Raw genomic sequence first — 19,994 nt, forward strand, 5'->3', positions numbered from 1 at the left:
CTCACAGTTAATGGGTTCGAGCTCCACATAAGGCTCTGTGCTAACAACTCAGAGCCTGGAGCCTGCTTCAGATTCTGTGTCTTCCTCTCTCTCTCTGCCCCTCCCCTCCTCACACTCTTTCTCTCTCTTCCAAAAATAAACAAACATTTTTAAAAAATTAAAAAAAAAAAAAGCAAGGTAGTCCGCCTAATCACTTTGCCATCCATATTAACTTCTCTACACACATTCTACTCATTTCTCAAACTGCAATGACTTAATTTCTGAACACCAATTAGTGCCAGGTTCTATGCTAGATATTTTACAGACTTTCCCCCTTCTAATCCTCACTATCCTCTTTTATATGTGAAAAAGAGTGAGGTTCACAAAGTTTAACAACTGGCCCCTAGCCATACATCTAGAATGCAAACTCAGGTCCCAACCTAGGGTGGTATTCTTTCTATTGTACCACAAGGCTGACACCAAGACATGGAACACCCCAGGGCACATCCAAGGAAATTCCTAGGAGTCACACATATGTAGAGGTAGCATAAACCGTTAAACCCACCTTCATTAATCTAAAAATTAGAAATCTGACTGATGTTGAACTTCACCTGATGGTTAGAGACCTAGCTGAGTATATGACAAAGTAGCACCCTATAAGTTGATATGCATTTTACTCCTGAAGTATTAGGGGCATTTAACCAGTAGCAAATCACATTTATAATTTATCAGGACTTGGAACAACTAGTGATTAAATCATTAACACAAAATAAACTGTTACGGGATTGTGTGGCGATTTTACTATGGCATCTAAATAAGAGTTTAGTTATGCCAACAGGGTGTGTTGTAGGATGACTGCTGAAGCTACAGAACTGCAGGTATTATAGTTCTTTTCTCAGAAGTTTCGATCCCATATTCTGAATAGCTACCAGCCTGAGAAGAGAAGGCAGAGGGCCAAAAAGCCAGTTGTGTCTCATCCACACTAGAGTCTTTCAACCCCTCAACACTGGAGGTCAAGTCGGCTGGAAGGAAGCAAAGAAGCTTATATGAGGTGGGAAGCAGAGGAAGAGGGAGAACATTCACATCGCTGACTATTAATTAGTTATCACTAGGGAAAAACAACTAAGCACCTGGGAATCAGACAGAACTTATTTCAAATTCTGACTCCTCTGCTTATTAACTGTGTGACACTGAACTAACCCTGAGCCTCAGCTTCCTCATCTGTAATACATGGATGTCACCATTCTATATCCAGAGCCACCATAAGTATTAAATGAGTTAACACATGTATATTGTATTGTGCCTAGTAAGCACTGAAAAACTGTAAAGTGCTAGAAGTCATCCAGTCCAAATTCCTTGTTTTATACAGGGTTAAGATGCAGAAAGGTCTCTCTCCTTAAGGCCCCAAAGCTACTAGGAGGGGCTGTCTCTCCTCCATCTCCAGCATACCCTGCAACCCTGCAGAAAGCAACTCCTAAGCCATAAAGGGCAGTGTGGGAAGACTCCCAGCTGCTACAAAAAATCTTCCCCATGCTTTTCATCACCCATCCAGGCCAAGATTTGGTTGTTGTTCCACATGCCCATCCTCTGATTCTGAGTTTGATATACCCGATTAAACCAAACATGTCCCTTAATACTCTGTGAATACCTTTGGCATAGTTTTTATTAGTTCTTGGAAGGTTTGCAAGAAAACCACTCGAACCCCTATTTCTCATCAACAGCCACCTTACTAGAATTCAAGCTACTAGTGGGAAGAGAACTGAAATTATCCTAGAATTTCCATCTGGTGGCTTACTATACTGTACTTACTTACTATAGCTTCCCTTCTCTAGCCTGTTGTTACTGTGGACTAACAGCCTCATGGGATCTCTGGAATTCCAACTCACATTCTTCCCTGGTCCTGGATATCAGCAGCCCTCTGCAACAGACAACTGCATTGTCTTGCCCTAAAAAACAGCCAGATCACTATGAGGCAAAATGACTGCCTCTGGTTACCTGGTTCAAGCTCTCAAAGTAGGCAGCATGGGAAATGATGCTCTTGGTCAGAAAACTGATTCTGAATCACAGCTACCTATTTACTGGCTGTTATCCATCCCTAAGCTCACTTCTTCATGTATAAAATGGAAAAAAAAAAAAAATAACACCAACCCGTGGGAGCATTGAGGTTTAAATGATATAAGGTTAAAGCACTCAGCATTAACACCTAGCATGTGGTAGATACTCAGTAACATCTAAATATACACTTGACTATAGCATTTATCACACATTATAATTACTTTTAACCATGTCTCTATTACCAGAGGAAGGCTTCTTGAAGTTAGTGGCGGTGTTTTATTTATATCCACATATATCCCCAATACATCAAACCCAACCTTAGCCACAGTGTCAATGAAGTAATGAGTAATGAGGACTGAGGAAAACTGGAGAGCGTATGTCCCATCTGAAGGGGCAGCTACTATTCAGCTCCAACTGACAAAAGCCATGAAGGAATACTAGTCCACTGTAGCAAGAGCCTCAGAGTCAATAAAAGAAACAAAAGTCAGATCCTGAACACAAAAAGCTGATGCCAGAACAGCTCTTGCTCTGGGATCCTGAGGAACGACTGAAGGACCAGAGTTATGACAGAAGTTGGCCTTAACCACCCTGATAATTCTTGTCAAGGACAATCTTGTTCAGTCCCCCAAGATTACCTATCTTGGAGGTTATGCTGTATCAATCACATCAGAAGCAGAAATAGCAGCAAAGAAACTGGGCTCTTCAGTGCCCTGAACATTTTATTGATGTTGTCCCTAACTGACTTAGTAAAGTAAGTACACTTAGAAGCCTCAAGAAATATCAGACAACCTCTAGAGAAAAATGAACTTTTCGTATGTTATGATATGAATACAAAGCCATATTCGCTTGACTATTAAATACATTGTGTGACTTACTAAGTTGATGAGATGGATGTATAAAGCAGTATTGTACTGATGTTATCAGTTAGGCAGATGGGCTATTTTTTTAAGAATACCTTTAAAGCAACCACTCAGAATCAAACACTGTATTTTGCTTATGTCAGTTAGAAACAAGGCTGAGTTAGTCTTTTAATACCATCTAACATATTGTATAATAATATTATACAAACTGCTTTGTAATTTTCACTTAAATATGTGAACAGTTTTCCATATCAAATCTGTATCTATATCATTTACAATTGGAGTATATTCCATTGAATGGCTATACCATAATTTTCTATCAGTTTTATATTAATAACTTCACTGTCTACAATGTTTTGTGTTTTTTTTTACCTTTTGATGTATGACACACAATGTTACACTAGTCTCAGGTGTGTAACATAGTGATTCAACTTCTCTAGGTGTTATGTTATGCTCACAAGTATAGCTACCATCTGTCACCACACAACACTATTACAGTATCATTGACTATATTCCCTATGCTGTGCTTTTCACTCTTCTGATTTATTCATTCCATAACTAGAAGCCTGTATCTCTCACTCCCCTTCACCCATTTTGCCCACCACCCGCCACTTTGGCAACCATCAATTTGCTCTCTGTACTCATAGGTCTGATTCTGCTTTTCTGTTGTTCATTAGTTTTGTTTTTTAGATTCTACATATAAGTAAAAATCATATAATATTCATCTCTCTGACTTATTTCACTGAGCATGATATCCTCTAGGTCCATCCATGTTGTTGCAAATGGCACAATCTAATCCTTTTAAATGGCTATGTAATATTCCACTGTGCATGCATGTATGTGTACGTGTGTATACACACATCTTCCTTATCCACTTGTCTATTGATGGACACCTAGCTTCCACATCTTGGCTACTGTAAATAATACCAAGGATGCAATGAACATAGGGGTACATATATCTTTTTGAATTAGTGTTTTCATCTTCTTTGGGTAGATATCCAGCAGAATTATTGGACCATACAGTATTTCTATTTTTAATTTTTTGAAGGAAAAAAAACAGCACACAAAGGTTCCTTTTTCTCCACATCCTTGCCAACACTTATTTCTTGTCTTTTTGATTTTAGCCATTCTGACAGGTGTAAGGTGGTATATCTCATTGGGTTTTGGTTTGCATTTTCCTGACGATTAGTAACGTTGAGCATCTTTTCACGTGTTTGTTGGCCATCTATATGTCTTCCTTGGAAAAATGTCTTTTCGGGTCCTCTGCCCATTTTTTAACTGGACTGTTTACTTTTTGGTGTTGAGATGCAGACATTTTTTTATACACTTTAGATATTAATCCCTCAGTATCTTCAATTTTAAAATATTGTAAATAGCATCACAGAGAACATCTATTATGCCCATTCCTTTATACCCTCATTATCCCTTCCAGAACCACCGCAATGACTTCATAAATAGTATCATTTTGTCTGGTTGAAGGAAAAAATATATACAAACATGAAAGCCAGATTGTTTGAATGTTAAATCTTTCCAGTTTCAATTTTGGTTCAGTTTTTTTTTTTTTTTTTTTTTTTTAAATTATAAGCAGACCAAAGAAAATTAAGGGCTGCCAGATTGTAGCTTCTGACCCATTTCTTTCACCTGACTTGGTCCTGAACAACTATTAGTTATTTCCCAAACCAAATCCACCTTCGAGGTTTAAAAAAGTATGTCCACACATTTTCAAAAGAATCTGACAGAAGTTCTGAAGATAACCCCCAAAGAACCCCAAAGTCCCAGAAACATTTTGAGCAATGATAGTATCATTAGAATAAGGAATATAGCACTGATGCCCAGTAAATCACTGCTCAACAAATTAATGAAGTAAACTAATAAATGAGACGTTAAGTGGATTATAAATTCTGAATTTTTTTTTTTTTTAATGCTTGAGAGAAAGCGAGAGAGAGCCAGTGGGGAGGGGGAGACAGAGAGAGAGGGAAAGACGGAGAACCTCAAGAAGTCTCCACACTGTCAGCACAGAGCCCAACGTGAGGCTTGTCATGAACTATGAGATCATGACTGGAACCAAAATCAAGAGTCAGACACTTAAGCAACTGAGCCACCCAGGGGCCCCCTGAATTACTCTTTTTTTTTTTTTTTTAAGTTGAGAGATAGAGAGAGAGAGAGAGAGAGAGAGAGAGAATATGAGTGGGGGAGGGGCAGAGGGAGAAGGGAACAGAGGGTCCAAAGCAGGCTCCACGATGACAGCAGCAAGCCCAATGCGCACCTCGAACACAGAACCGTGAGATCATGACCTGAGCCAAAGTTGAACGCTCAACCAACTGAGCCACCTAGGCGCCCCTGAATTACTTGTTTTTAAAAATAAATTATATTCTCCAAAGCATAAATTAAGACCAATGGATGGAAAACTATTCTAGAAAACTATTCTATTCTCTCAGAGCTGTCCAAAGATGGCACAAGCTGCTTCAGAAGCTATGGATGGGGTTGTTAGCACAGGCTGTTTGAACACTTGACAGGAATATGTAAAGACAAGATGAAAAAGAGCAGCCATGTGGAGAAGCAGGGGGGAAAAACAGTCTTTGCAGCTAGACAGATTTAGATTCTAATCCCTCTTCACCTCTTTTTAGCTGAGTAACCTCAAACTAGGTATTTAACCCCACTGAGGCCAATTTCCTAAACTATAAACCATCTTGCAAGGCTGTAAAGATTAAGGAAACTTTCACTCATTCAATAAATACTTAGGTGTAGGCATTGTGCTAAGACGTGGGGATCCTAAACAATACAGTCCCTGTCCTCAATGAGACTAAAGTCTATTATAACAAAGAGGAAAATTAAAACAGGCAATCATAGTGCTCTATGTTAAGAGTTACAACAGGAACAAATGCATAGTACAGGACATAAGCAGAGCCCCTTAGCCCATGGCCTAACTCAATTTCAGGCCAGTCAGAAATGGCTTCTTGGGAGATTTAAATCCTAAGAATAGGAACTTAACGAGACAGACAAAGAAACTGCATGTGCAAAGGCCTGGAGCTGACATAAAGCATTACATTCCTGAAAGGGCTATAGTTTGGTATGGCAGTAGCCCAGGGGCAAAAGGCTACAAGTTAACTCAGAAACATGAACAGGGCTGGACAAGACTATGATACTAGAACTTTATTCTAAGGGACAACAGTGAGCCATTGAAGAGTTTAAGCACGGGACTGGCACAATCAGAATTACCCTTTTATTTTTTTTAAATTCTTTTTAACGTTTATTTATTATTGAGACACAGAGAGCAGGGGAGGGGTAGAGAGAGGGGGAGACACAGAATCCGAAGCAGGTTCCAGGCTCTAAGCTGTCAGCACACAGCCCAATGCGGGACTCGAACTCACAAATTGTGAGATCATGACCAGAGCCGAAGTCAGTCACCCAACCAGCTGAGCCACCCAGGCGCCTCTCAGAATTACCCTTTTAAAAGATCATTTGGGGTACAGTATGGAGAAGTGGGACCGGGTGGGAGACTGGCAGCTCTAGACAGATGGCAGGGAAAACAAGACACTGCAGTACTCTAGTTACCAGAAAACGTAGCAGTGCAGATGTTGAAAAGTAGATGAATGGGAAATATTAAGAAGGTAAAAATAAATAAATAAATAACATGAAGACCAGTGGTTAATAATGCATGTAGAACACCACCACCGACTGATAAACAGCAAGTGCACAAAAAAATGGTAGCTGCCACCAGTGTCACGGATGCTGGCAACGGGGTTAGATGGCCTTTGAAATCATATTCACCCCTAAGAGTCCATGTTACTTTGGAGACCTGTGTTGTAGGTTCCCAGAAAAATCCTTTTCCGCTACTGGCCAAACTATCCTCTACAAAAGATTCATTTTTTACTCATAAGCTCTCTGCACTAGAACTGCTCAACTGGGCCCCACTACACCCCAGTCATAACATGAAATACTTATTAGATGTTCTCACGAACAGGGTTCCATGGCCAAATATGTCCAAGAAACACTGCATTATGTATCCTCTCTCTTGAAGGGTCATAAGGCACGTAAACACAAAGGCCCTGAATACTAATTCTGCAGTAAAGAAATGCATTTCACTTTAGCTATCATTTTGTCAAGGATCCTTTTTTCAACTCCAGAGGACATTTATTACATTGTATAAGAACTAAAGTTCAATGAAACAGTTTAGGAAATGCTGCGCTAAGCTGCCTTACAGATTTTAGCCGAATGAAAAGATTATAGGCAACTCTATTCTGACCACCTTCCAAAATGGTTGGAGTTTTACACACATTATGGCCTTTCCCTTTTAATTTAGTCCTACTAAAAATGACATTAAATATCACCATAAATAGCAATCCTCTGCCTCCCAAATTACTGCCAACCAAGTGTGCTTTGCTTTTTAAAAAGGCCACAACTTTGTCAGCTGATAATGAGCAAATTCTAAGCCACTTACCCTTCAGGGTACAGCAATAATTTTTAACACAGTTAAAAATGACAAAGATGTTCAACTGTGCAGATTGCATGTACTTTCACTTTCCTCTCCTAAATGAATTGATCACACCACTAGTGAGGAGGATAGGTCTTCTTAACATTGGGCAAAGAATCTCACTTCATACAGATCACTGGACAATTTGCAGCTCCTGAGGAAAGGGTGAGCAATAACAGAAACTGTGAAAACCTTCAGTACAGTAGTCCCTCCTGATCTATAGGAGATACGTTCCAAGACACTACTCGCGCCCTGCCCAGGAGATGCCTAAAACTGCAGATAGTACCAAACCCTATTTACAATTCATTTCTTCCATACACACACACCGAAGATAAAGTTTAATTTATAAATTAGGCGCAGTAAGAAATAATAATAATAAAATAGAACAATTATAACAATATACTGTAATAAAAACTATGTGAATGTGGTCTCTTTCTGCCTCAAAATCTTATTGCTCTGCACTCACCCTTCTTGTGATGCCGCTAAATAAGATGCCTTTGTGATGAGCTGAAGTGACGTGAGGACAGACATTGTGATAGGGCACTGGGCTACTACTGATCCTCTGACAATAGTCAGCAGAGGATCATCTGCTTCTGGATCACGGTTGACCATGGGTAACCGAAACCGTAGAAAGCGAAACCACAGGTAATGGGTGGGACGACTTTAACTCTAATAGATTTAAGTCAGTGACATCATACAAAATATTCCATACTCCGATATCATTCCCTATGAGTCACTGAGGCATTCATCAAAGCACTGGTCAAGATCACTATTTATAGCTCATACCCATGAATGTACTTAAGATTAATTCTTAAATCTGATCTGTAACAAGATACCGTTGATTTTAAATGGAGAGTATTCACCTAATGAGGACACCTTATGTACCTTGGACATGAAGATCTGAACCTTTAAGGTAAACCTATTCCACTGGAAACATTCAAATGCAAAGGTTAGCCTAGTCCCTCTCTCTAAACTGCACCTGAAGTTTATCCATTAGAAAGCTCTCACAGTATAAAAGTACACTGAATTTAGAAGTAATCTGTCTGCAAACAAGTAAGGACTTAACCCAAAACAGAAAATACAACTCTCACACTGAAAATGAGCACAAATGTTGCCTCACTGTTATCAGGTACATCACTGCTAAAACATGGAGAAGTGTGGGAAGGGTGCAGCAAATTTCGCAACCTGGCAAAAAATTTCTGCAGGCAGACAGACTTTTTTTCTTGAACCATTTTACAATGCTGTCTTCCTGCTTACTTCAAAGAAAATGTTACCAGGTGACTACAAGCCAAACTGACAGTCCCACTTCAACTGACAACTTCTACAATTAGAAAAACAATTTTTTTAAGTTTATTTATTTTGAGAGAGAGAGAGAGAGAGAGATAAAGTGCAAGCAGGGGAGGGGCAGGGAGAGAATGCCAAGCAGGCTCTGTGCCATCAGCACAGGGCCTGATGTGCATGCAGCTCGATCTCACAAACTGGGAGATCATGATCACAAACCATGAGATCATGACCTGCGCCAAAATCAAGAGTCAGACTGAGCTATCCAGGCACCCCTAGAAAAAGTTTTAAATGACTATAATGTAAATCTTAATGGATTGAAAGATAAAACTGGTTGTTCTGATTTTAGTAATTATTGCTATTTGGCAAATACAGAAAAGTTCTCATCTCATCAAAATCATTACCACTTAGCACCCAAGAATGAACAGAGGCAATCTGGAGACAACCTAACTCTGAAGCAGAAGATACTACTGCTTTGTGCATTCATAAATAATACAGACTAATAATAACAGAGATCCACTATAAATCAGCTCCCAAATCACAACACCACAACTAAATTAGGTTATTTCTTTCATGTCAAGTGGTTGCTCCCCCACATAGAAATCTTACCGTACATGAAAGAACAGACGATTACAAACGACCTCCTCATTGGGGAAGCTTTAACAGGCGGACAGATTTTATGCTGTTCTAAAAAGAAAGTGATGTGTTCCCTCACTTACTAAGGTCCACTTGGTGACAGGCACCTACCATATGCTACTGTATTCATTTTTCATAACTACTCTGTAACAGAGGTATCATTACCACTAATTTACATAGGAAGAAACTAAGGCTTAGACAGGTCAAGAATCTGACCCCGAGCTCACACAGAGGGTAAACGCAGACAGAATTCTTTCCCAGGTCTGACTCCAGCGTCAGCAACTACACTACCCCCTCCCAATGGCATTTTTTGGCCAAAGTATTTTAAATCCACTTCTTCCTATGATTAATCTACTTAAATTATGTTAGGTACTTTGAGTCACTGGGAAAATACTAAAATGACCTTGTAGCCTTCCTAACTAGTCACAGCACATGCATGAAAAACTGAATAAAACAAAATGAAAAGAGACTGGAAGACATCAGATAACTCACAATAAGTCTGCTTTGAGCACAAGAAACTGAATGGAAAAGAACAACTTGCTGGCTAAGGAATGTTCTTCCTAGGTTGTATGCCTGAGGCTGGAATAAACCTCAAGAAGGTCATTTGTATCTTTAATAATGTCCTCTTGCCATTCTCCTTCCTATGAATGAGGCAAACTTGTCAAAATATAAAAGGGCCTTAGAGTCAACCCTATCATCAAGCCAATGTTTCCACGGAAGAGGCAATACTGTCCAGTGGAATGAGACTGGTCTGGGAATCCAACAATCTGGGTTACACCTGGCTCTCCCCTTGCCAAGCCAAGTGACCTTGTCAAGGTCATCACACTCTAGGGCCTCAGTTAAAGAGTACCTGCCTGAAAAAAACTGAAGGTCACTTCCTGACCTAAGATGCAGGAATTTTTCTTTTCTCATAATATTTTAAGGTGTCAAGAAAACACAGTTTAAGAGTAAGGGTTCCACAAATTTCGTAGGAATTAAGAGTTATAGACCTAAGTTTGAATCTGAGCTCTGCCACCTTGTGTGACCTTGAACAAATTACCTAACCCTTCAGTTTCTTCACACACAAAAATAAAGGTGGTAATAGTGTCCACCACATACAGAGTGTGGATAATATATACAATACATTTACACCCTAGCTGGTGCAACATAAGCACTCAATAAAAGTTAGTAACTAACTATATCATTCCTGAGTTTGATTCATAGATCCTTAATGGCTCAGTACCTCCGAACTAAAAGAGATATGAATTTCAAAATTGCCTCAGGGACACCTAGCATGGCTCCTCATTTCACTTTGCCTCTGCATCTCTGTAAATGAGGTTAAGAAACCCTGTATCTTTTCTAGTACAATGAATCAGTTTTGACCAAATGGAAAATATGTACACATAAATGAGATAACAGAATTATGTTATAAAAATGTAGGTAACGAGACATGAACACAGTCTGTTAAGTATTAAACATTAGTATGATGTCTGCTTAGAAGACACAGCTGATGTTCTCAAGTTTTTACCATAAACTCAGACCTACTCAGACCTCCTGGGATTCCAGATTTTTAGGGTGGTCCATTCCAGATGATAACAAGGCCCAGCAACCGGCCATGGATGTAAGGAGTTAATGGGAATGAAGGTGATCACCGTTGTTGAAGGGAAGGTAATTAAGAAATGCTTGCTGAATATGTGTATATTTGTTTTTGCAACCTTGTCTAGACTTACTAAAAAAGAACTAAGTCATGGATGCTGTAACATTCTTCATATTTGGCTAACTTAATGACTGAGCCAAATGAAGCTTGAGATGACCAATGTACAAAATATGGCAAGCCCTAATTCCCCTTATATTTTAACTCCATCTCCTACACTGCAGTGTAATTGCAAATAAAAGTGAGGAGACCCTCACCTAATTGCATTAAGTCACAAAGTAACTCAGACTACCAAATCATTGGTCTCCCCTTGAAACCTAAATTATTTAAAGATTTCCATGCAAAATTGGGATTACAAATATTTTGTTGTATCCAGTTTTAATTTTACATATCATTCAGGATAAGCATATAGTAGAATCACTATCGCACAGTTTGAAGAAGGCACTAGGCTTCTGGACAGATCCCAGTGTTTGGAGACAAACATCTAAAGTACTAGTGATATTTGAAAAAGCTCCCAGGTGAGTTCTTTATATACTTGGTAGTTCCTCACTCCTTGACATTAATCACTTCCATATATAGAAAAACTATGTCAGCAATATTCTGAAGACTGGTTTTAAAGAACGCAGATTCTTAAACTTTCTGTACATACTTTCCCCTATTATCTACCTGGCTTCAGAAAAACTCCAACAGTTTACTTTTAATCTTTCTCTACACAATAAAAAACAAGAGATATGATTTAAATACCTAGTTGAAGAACCTAAATTCTACATGGCTCCTACCCTGTGGTCTGAATCTTTGAAACAGTACAACAAACTCTTGTTAATTATGTTCTCCTCACTCAATATGCTCCTAATTCCCAGCAATCAAAGAAAGATGATCCACTTTGAAATACAATGCTATCTACCAAGGGCACAATGTATACTGGGAAAAACAAATTAGGGAACAGAGAAGTTTAACACAAATGTGTTTCCACGATCCCTAAACCTTGGGAAATGCAAATGTAGAACAATTCAAGTCATAACAATAAATTGGAAAATGATAAAATACCTCCAACAAGCTTACTCTAACAACTCTTGATTAGAACAAAAGTTTTGTGAAATACAAACCAGAAAGTGTTGACAAGTCCTGTTACTCAAAACGAGATGCAAGGAACTGTGTACTAGTTTATTCTCAAATCTGCTTATTTCTTTAAAAAAAAATTTTAAGTGCACAGGAAGATGAGTGTAATTTTTAGGTATATATAAAAGAAAAGAGGGGCGCCTGGGTGGCTCAGTCTGTTATGTGTCTGACTTGGGCTCAGGTCATGATCTCACAGTTCATGAGTTCCAGCTACACATCAGGCTCTGCACTATTAGTGTTCGGGATTTTCCCTCTCTTTCTGCCCCAACCCCACTTGCATGCACTCGCTCACGCTCTCCCTCTCTCTCAAAAATAAACTTTAAAAAAGGAAAACAAGTAAGTCAAGGTCCAGGATCTCTGTTAAGCTCTCTTCCACTAAAGAGATACCTACCAATATCTATTCAAACAAATACCAAGTATCTAATATCTGCCAGCAAGTGTAGCTTTAGAAACTCAGCCCTGACCTATATCCTTCCCAATACAGGAAAACTTTATATAACATTACAAAATTAGCCGCATGGTCCTGAGACCCAATAATCTATAATTGCTCCCTTACTATAATTCCCAAGTCTGAAAATGTTCCCCCAATGCTTTGCACTTCCTCATTCTTATAGATGTCACTACCTCATGCCCCTGCCTCTTAGACTTGGTGAAGGCCCAGCGCACTGGTCCAATAGGATCCACCTCTCGGGCTGGGTCTGTTTATTTTCTCCTCATATCACATCCCAGGTCTGGTAACTCTGAAACCTCGGTTTCAATGTTATCACTCTCCAGCAAAATTCTTGATCTCATCCTATCCTTTAGATAGGTCCCTAAGGCCCAGATGCCTTTTTTCCTATACCACGCCCTCAGACCTGACATCCATGGACATCAAAGTCATTCACAAACTGTGTTAAACTCCAGTCTATCTTAACTGTAGAGAACAAACTGATGGTTACCAGGGGGAAACAGGTTGGGGGGGGGGGGGGATAGGTGAAACAAGTGATGGAGATTAAGGAGTGCACTCCCCACCACGAGCACTGGGTGTTGGGAATTGCTGGATCATTACGTTATACACCTGAACTAATGTAACACTCTATGTTACCTATACTGGAATTAAAAAACAAAAACAAAAACACCTCCAAGTCTAGCACTCTTGGATCTCAAAGACCGTCTCAGACCCTAACTCAGGTTTCAGCGTTTCCAAGCATGGCACCCTTGGGGCTTGTACGCCTCTCTATGATGGGCCACGCATGTTCCACGGAGTGTACCTCTGGAGTTAGGAGTGCCTCCCACTCCGGGGCGTGCACAGGCTATCCCCACAGTACCTGCCAGACCATCACCCTGTTTCCCCCTTAAGGTCTCTAGGCTCGCCCCCGGCCTCCACCCCACGCCTGCACCGGAGGGGGTCACCGCCCTGCCGTCCGAGCCCGAGACGCGCGCATCCCCGCAGCCTCCGACTCCTTCATCACCCCCCAGGCCCGAGCCAGCGCGACCAATAAGGTGCCAGGTCCGCGGCCTCCCCGCCACCGACCAATCACGAGCGAGCCCCCCCGCAGTCGCCTTCCGCCAATGGGAGAAAGCCCGCGGGCCGGGCCGACGAGGCGCACGGACCCCAGGAGCGCGACGGCGGCGACAGCGGCGGGCCTGGCGAGAACACAACATGGCGGCGGGCAGGCCGGACCGAACTACAGCGGCAGCCGCGAGAGGGAAGTGAGGTCTCCGCCGAAGGCGGGAAGCGCTGCCCCTCCCCCCGCCGCCGCTCGCCTCTCACCCTCCCTCCCACAGACGCTCCCGCACACTCACACGCCTCTGCTCAGGAGTCCAGGGAAGAGCAGGAGCCGCCCCCGCGCTCCTGTGGAGTCCGGCAATGCAGAGGCCTGGGCACGGCGGAGGGGAGGGGGGAAGCGTGCGTCACGGAGAACGGAGCGCGCGCGAAGCGGGGGCACAAACAAGATGGCGGCCACGCCGTTTGCACCGTCTCCCCCCACCTTCCCCTCCCCCTCCCTTGGCGCCTTGACTCCCAGTATCTTGAAGTGCGCAGAAGCTGGGTTGTTTGAAATCTCGCGAGAATTAGGAAGGGGCGACGACCTGGGGAGGCGGGATGAGATCAGAGAGCCTTCTGACCCCACCCCCTTCTAGGGGACCCGGAGGCGTTGCCTGGTGACTTCCACAGGGTGTTCTATGCTTGGCGTTTGATGTGGTGCGCACCCTTGAATGTTAGGAAATACGTTTTTTTGGTTTTTTGGGTTTGTTTAATTTGGAAGGAAAGAGCTGGGGGGACGAAGGACGACACGGGGATGCCAGATTACGTGCGCCGGTAAAGAAGATAGCTACCAGTACCATAAAAAGGGATTTAACACCAAAACTGTAAAATGATATACTCCAGAGTAAAGAACAGCACATCCCAAGAATTGTCGCTGGTAACCTTACGTCGACATAGACACTGCTTTTCTCATTTAAATGCAGTTTAAAACTTCATCAAGACGTTTGAAAACCCCAGTTACAATGGGCATTACATCTTTTTAGCTCTTTCATCTCCGCAACCGCTTGGTCCCAAGGCGTTAGTATTTCTGTTTTACAGATGATAAAACTGATGCTCAAAGGGTTAAGTGACTTGATCAAAGTCCCACAGCTATTAAGTGTCAAAACTCAGTGTGAGTAGCTCCAAAATTTGTCGATAAATTCACCAAGTACGTATGGAATGGGACTATCTGCATTGAACCAATGGGTTAGGTGTAAGCACAGAGACAAATGAAACTGCTGGTGCTAGTGGTTACCTTAAATTTTATAATTGACCTTGGAGCCTTTCTGAGACTTGGGTTGCAGGGGTCTTCAACATTATAACCAACACACTATTATTATTTCTTCCCTTTGAGTGTATGACCCCTGGTGATGAAGGTGTTGAGCATACTGGAATAAGCCCTTGACTTGAATTCAGGGAAATTGTTTTCAGATTCAACCTGAATAAATCTCACTTCAAGCACTCAATAAATATTTGATGAATGAATGAACAAAACCTAACTAGCTATACGACACCTGACTTCACTGAGTCTCAATTTCTTTGTCTGTAAAATGATCTAATTCCTGTCTCCTGGGAGTGTTGGTTGGGGAGATTGAATGAAATAGTGTAAGGGAGAGTGCTTCACAAATTGCAGAAGTGTCATAAAGAAGTTAGTGATAATGATGACATTTTCAGACATGAGAAATGGCATTAAAAATTCAAAACAGAGATGGGGCACCTGGGTGGCTCAGCTGGTTGACCATCTGACTTCCACTCAGGTGATAACCTTACAGTTGGTGAGTTCAAGCCCTGCACCAGGGCTCTTTGGGTTCAGCACAGAGCCTGCTTCAGGTCCTCCATCACGCCCCCCCCCCCCCCGCCTCTCTGCCCCTCCCCCACTGGCACTCTCAATCTCAATAAACATTAAAAAAAAATTCAAAACAGAGAGACCCAAAATAAATACTATGTTAAGATAGTACAGAGATGAGCTCAGCTAATGGGAAAAAGCTAAGTGAGTCTTTCTACAAATACTTATTAAGTTAATTATTGCATATACTTTGTTGCAAAAGATGTAAAAATGTGTAGGAATGAGCACAAATTAGTGTTATTAGATAGTTATAATGAGGGGCGCCTGGGTGGCGCAGTCGGTTAAGCGTCCGACTTCAGCCAGGTCACGATCTCGCGGTCCGTGAGTTCGAGCCCCGCGTCAGGCTCTGGGCTGATGGCTCAGAGCCTGGAGCCTGTTTCCGATTCTGTGTCTCCCTCTCTCTCTGCCCCTCCCCCGTTCATGCTCTGTCTCTCTCTGTCCCAAAAATAAATAAAAAAACGTTGAGAAAAAAAAATAGTTATAATGAAGTGTTGACAGCACATAGGGGCTTCAGTCAGTTTCCCTCCAAGAGCCTGGAAATCAGGTTGCCCTCAGAATTAAACTAATAAGAATTTACATAGTGGAGGAAATCAGCCAAAGGTGATTATAAACATATTTAACTACAAGTAGGGCTCAAGCATTGATCTAGCAGATTTGCAGTCCATAAACTGTCCTGGAGAGATCTTTCTGTGCTAGATATTAACCCTTTAGTTGCTAATTTGTGAGTAGTAGTTCCCAGGAGTGGGGAGTTCTCAGGAGGCTTGGGACAGCAGGCATTAATCAGTACAAAACCATTTCACTATTTTGATAGTATTATAACTGGCACCAGTCATACTGGTGCACAGGCTGAATACTAGTCCTTGTTGTAGACTATTATTATCAATATTCTCTGCCCCTGCCTTTCTAAAACCCTGCCTATCTGGTCTGTCTGTCCCTGGGCGATTATACTTCTCACACTAATGTCATCAAGCTTGGTGTTACTTTGGTCAATGAAATATGCAATGACATGAGCCACTTCTGAACAGAAATAAATGGGCCATCTAATGATTCCGCCATATTGTTTTTCCTCTGCCTTGAGAGCACCATGTCCCAAAAAGAACTGCTTCTCCAGGGTTGGTCCCAGAACGAAGATGTGCAGAGCCACAGCTGATGTACATGACCTGTAATGTAAGGTGAGTGAGAAATAAACCTTTGTTGCAAGCCACTGAAATAGGTTTAGTTGTTTGTTTCCGTAGCATAACCTAGCTAGCCTAAGCTGACTAATACAACCCTAAAATTAGCTATCTGTGGCAGTAAGCCAAGAGTTTCTCTACAAACACGATCAAAAAGCAAACCAAATTCTGGGCCAGGCATACAGGAGGAATCTCATGAAAGCCAATGTGATTGTAATTTAATAAATAGATGCTTAGTCAATCTTATCAACCAATCATTCTATATCCTATTTGGAGAGAGATTCTGTGAACCAAAGGGCTTAATCAGCCATGACAGCCCAAAACTGGGCAGTCACAGAGGCAAACTTTAGCATTGCCCTTCTGTGCCCTGCCTCAGTCAAGCTGACCTAAGCGTTAGGATTTCCTTGTCCATGTCATCCCTATAGTGGGTGAGAGTATCTCAGGCTGCCTCAGCTAAGAAAAGATCAACGTGCTTCCCTGGTGTGATTGCTCACCCAGCAAACATCTCACCTGTGGGGACAGAATTTAGTGACCTGCTGCCTAGAGGATCTCAGTTCTTTTGATAATGACATTTTTCATTATAAATCAATCTATTGGATTCTGGCTTATGTAACTTCCAGTCTCTGTGAACTTAGTGGATCCAGGAGCCCCCTTGAGAGATGATTCCCCTCTGTTTACTTATTAAAATCAGGGTTCTGAATTTATAAAGTTGAAGACCAGTTCTGGGATGTTGGTAAATTCCTTAAAGTTGTAGCACTGTAGAGGGACCTGTCTAGAGTGCCAGCTAGACTACCCTCAGCTATACCTCTCTATCTCCTTGTATGCCTTCTGTGATCCAAAAGGGGCGCCTGGCTGGCTCAGTCGGTTGAGTGTCCGACTCTTAATTTTGGCTCAGCTCATGATCTTGCTGTTCATGGGATGGAGCCCCACTCAGGTTCTGCACAGATAGAATGGACCTGCTTGGGATTCTCTCTCTCTGTGCCTCTCTCTCTCTCTCTCTCTCTCTCTCTCAAAATAAATAAATAAACTTTAAAAAGAAAAGAAAAGCAGTAAGTGTTAAAGACAGACACAATTCACAAGCTGTAGGAGTTCAAAAAAGGGAGTGATTACTTCCACGTAGTATGAAACAGGGAGGAGTTCGGGAAAGATTTGCAAGGATGTGACCTTTGAAGGGGGTCTTGAAAAAAATGAGAAGTAGGGGAAGAGCATGCCCTTTGTAGGTGGCCACTGGAGCAAATACAGGAAGCAGGAGATCACTTGAGGAAACATAGAGTAAGAGGAAAAGGAAGAAGAATCATCTGGAAAGTTACATATGGTCAGATTAAGGTTCTTGGGTTTTATTTTCTGCTAAGTAGAGTTAGTGTGGAATTTTGTTTTTGTTTTTGTTTGTTTCACCACTTTAGCCATTTTTAACGTTTATTTATTTTTGGGACAGAGAGAGACAGAGCATGAACGGGGGAGGGGCAGAGAGAGAGGGAGACACAGAATCGGAAACAGGCTCCAGGCTCTGAGCCATCAGCCCAGAGCCCGACGCGGGGCTCGAACTCACGGCCCGCGAGATCGTGACCTGGCTGAAGTCGGACGCTTAACCGACTGTGCCACCCAGGCGCCCCTAGCCATTTTTAAGTATATAGTTCATTGACATTAAGTACATTCACATTGTTTTGTAAATATCAGCACTGTCCATCTCCAGAATTGTTTCATCACCCCCTGTTGAAACTCTGCACCCATTAAACAATAATTCCCCATCCTCCCTTCCTCCAGCTCCTGGTGACAACTGTTCTGTTTTCTGTCTCTTTGCATTTGACTATTCTAGGTATCTCATGTAAGTGGAATCATTCAATATTTGTCCTTTTGTGTCTGGCTTATTTCACTTAGCATAATGTATTCAAAGTTAATCCATATCACACCAAAATTTCATTTCTGTTTATGGCTGAATGTAGTATTTTGTTATGTATATATAACACATTTTGTTTATCGTTTATCCATAAATGGACATTTGGGTTGTTTCCATCTTTTGGGTACTGTGAATAATGCTGACTATGAATATTGGTGTACAATTATCTGAGTCTCTGCTTTCAGTTCTTTGGGGTATATACCTAGAAGTGAAATTTCTGGGTCATATGGTGATTCTGTGTTTAATTTTTTGAGGAACTGCCATACTGTTTTCCACTGTGGCTACACCATCTTCCATCAAAACTTCAAAACTTCCATCACCATCAAAAACTTCCCAGTGATAGAAGTTTTTACAAAGGGATTGAAATGGTCAAAACTGCATTTAAAGACAATCTGGCAGAGATAATAAGATGGAATGGGATTGTAAAATGACCATTGGAGACTTTCACAGTAGTTCAGGCAAGATGCAATGAGCTTCTGAATACATCAGTAGCAGTGAGAATGGAGAGAAGAGTGTACAAGTGCAGAGGTGACATTTCCAAGGTAGGATTGGAAGGACTGGAGAACTGATGGACTATTTCAGGGGACAGGGGAGAGGGGATCAAGAGGTGTTTAATATGACTTCTAGCTTTCACAGTTAGGAGGATGGTGGTCTCCAGATGAAGACTTCTGGACTTTTTCAGAGCATGGAGAAGTCACGGGATCAGGTTGGAACAGGTAGAGTTTGAATTATACATGAGACATTGTAAGCTATAGGTGGACATTTGTTGTCTTGCCTGCTCATTGTCTTTGCCCTTTCAACTGAAATGGCACTGTACGTTTTTTCTTCTTTTAGATTGTAGAGCCATCCTTCTTCATCTGCATGTAGTGCTGGGCTGGGAGAGTGTGTGGCCATGAGAATGCACTTTTCAGATCTCCAACTGGGAGAAGTGTAACTCCTCAGCAGCCCAGCTGCTGAGCTATGAAATCCATCACCCCTCTCTCCCAGGCTTCACTCCCCATGGGTTGCTCCTGGCCACTGACAGCCCAGCAGGAATTTCAGGACAGGATTTTTTTTTTTTTTTTTTTTTTTTTTTTTTTAGGATAAACGGATACTCTTCTGATGGGTGACTTTGGCTCAAGGACTCCTCAATGGCCTTGCCAGACTTTGCTTAGAGCTACACTGCAGTCAAAGACCCTTCCACCTAGAACTCCTTCCTTCTCGCTCCTTCCTTCAGGGTCGGATTTGCATCACTATCTGGTGGTCCTCAGTCAGTGTCTCTCAGGTTCTGCCCCATTTTCTCTCACAGGTGTTTTTCATAATAAATCCTTTGCACTTAATCCTGCCTCAGTATCTGATTCTCTGAGGATCTGAACTGGCATAAGGGGAAGAAGGATGGGCTATTTCCTTCCCCAGTGTTTCTTCCATATCCCATCAGCTGTAGGGATAAGCATGTGACCCAGTCTGACTGATCTCAATGATCCCCACATCTTGGCCCAGTGCCTCTTCAGTCTCTCAGTGTGATTCAGTCTCAGACCATTAGTTATCTGGTCCACCTC

At 41.7% G+C, this 19,994-nt stretch overlaps 1 protein-coding gene across 3 annotated transcripts in view; it reads right to left on the reverse strand.

The window, feature by feature from the left end:
• The window catches only part of NFYC (nuclear transcription factor Y subunit gamma), a 66,057-nt gene extending 52,009 nt beyond the window's left edge, over nt 1-14,048 (reverse strand). Inside the window, exon 1 of one of the 3 annotated variants that reach the window (XM_047868700.1) lies at nt 13,823-14,048. Coding sequence is in view for 2 of the 3 variants with exons in the window: in XM_047868699.1 (XP_047724655.1) it covers nt 9,259-9,298 (40 nt within the window). In the remaining variant the exon portion in view is untranslated. Of the gene's footprint in view, nt 1-9,258; nt 9,383-13,822 lie in introns of those variants that run through there. The other 2 variants (XM_047868699.1, XM_047868703.1) reach the window with 2 other exon arrangements.
• Nucleotides 14,049-19,994: the final 5,946 nt, after the last annotated feature.

Source organism: Prionailurus viverrinus, chromosome C1, assembly GCF_022837055.1.
Source record: "Prionailurus viverrinus isolate Anna chromosome C1, UM_Priviv_1.0, whole genome shotgun sequence".
Lineage (NCBI taxonomy): Eukaryota > Metazoa > Chordata > Mammalia > Carnivora > Felidae > Prionailurus > Prionailurus viverrinus.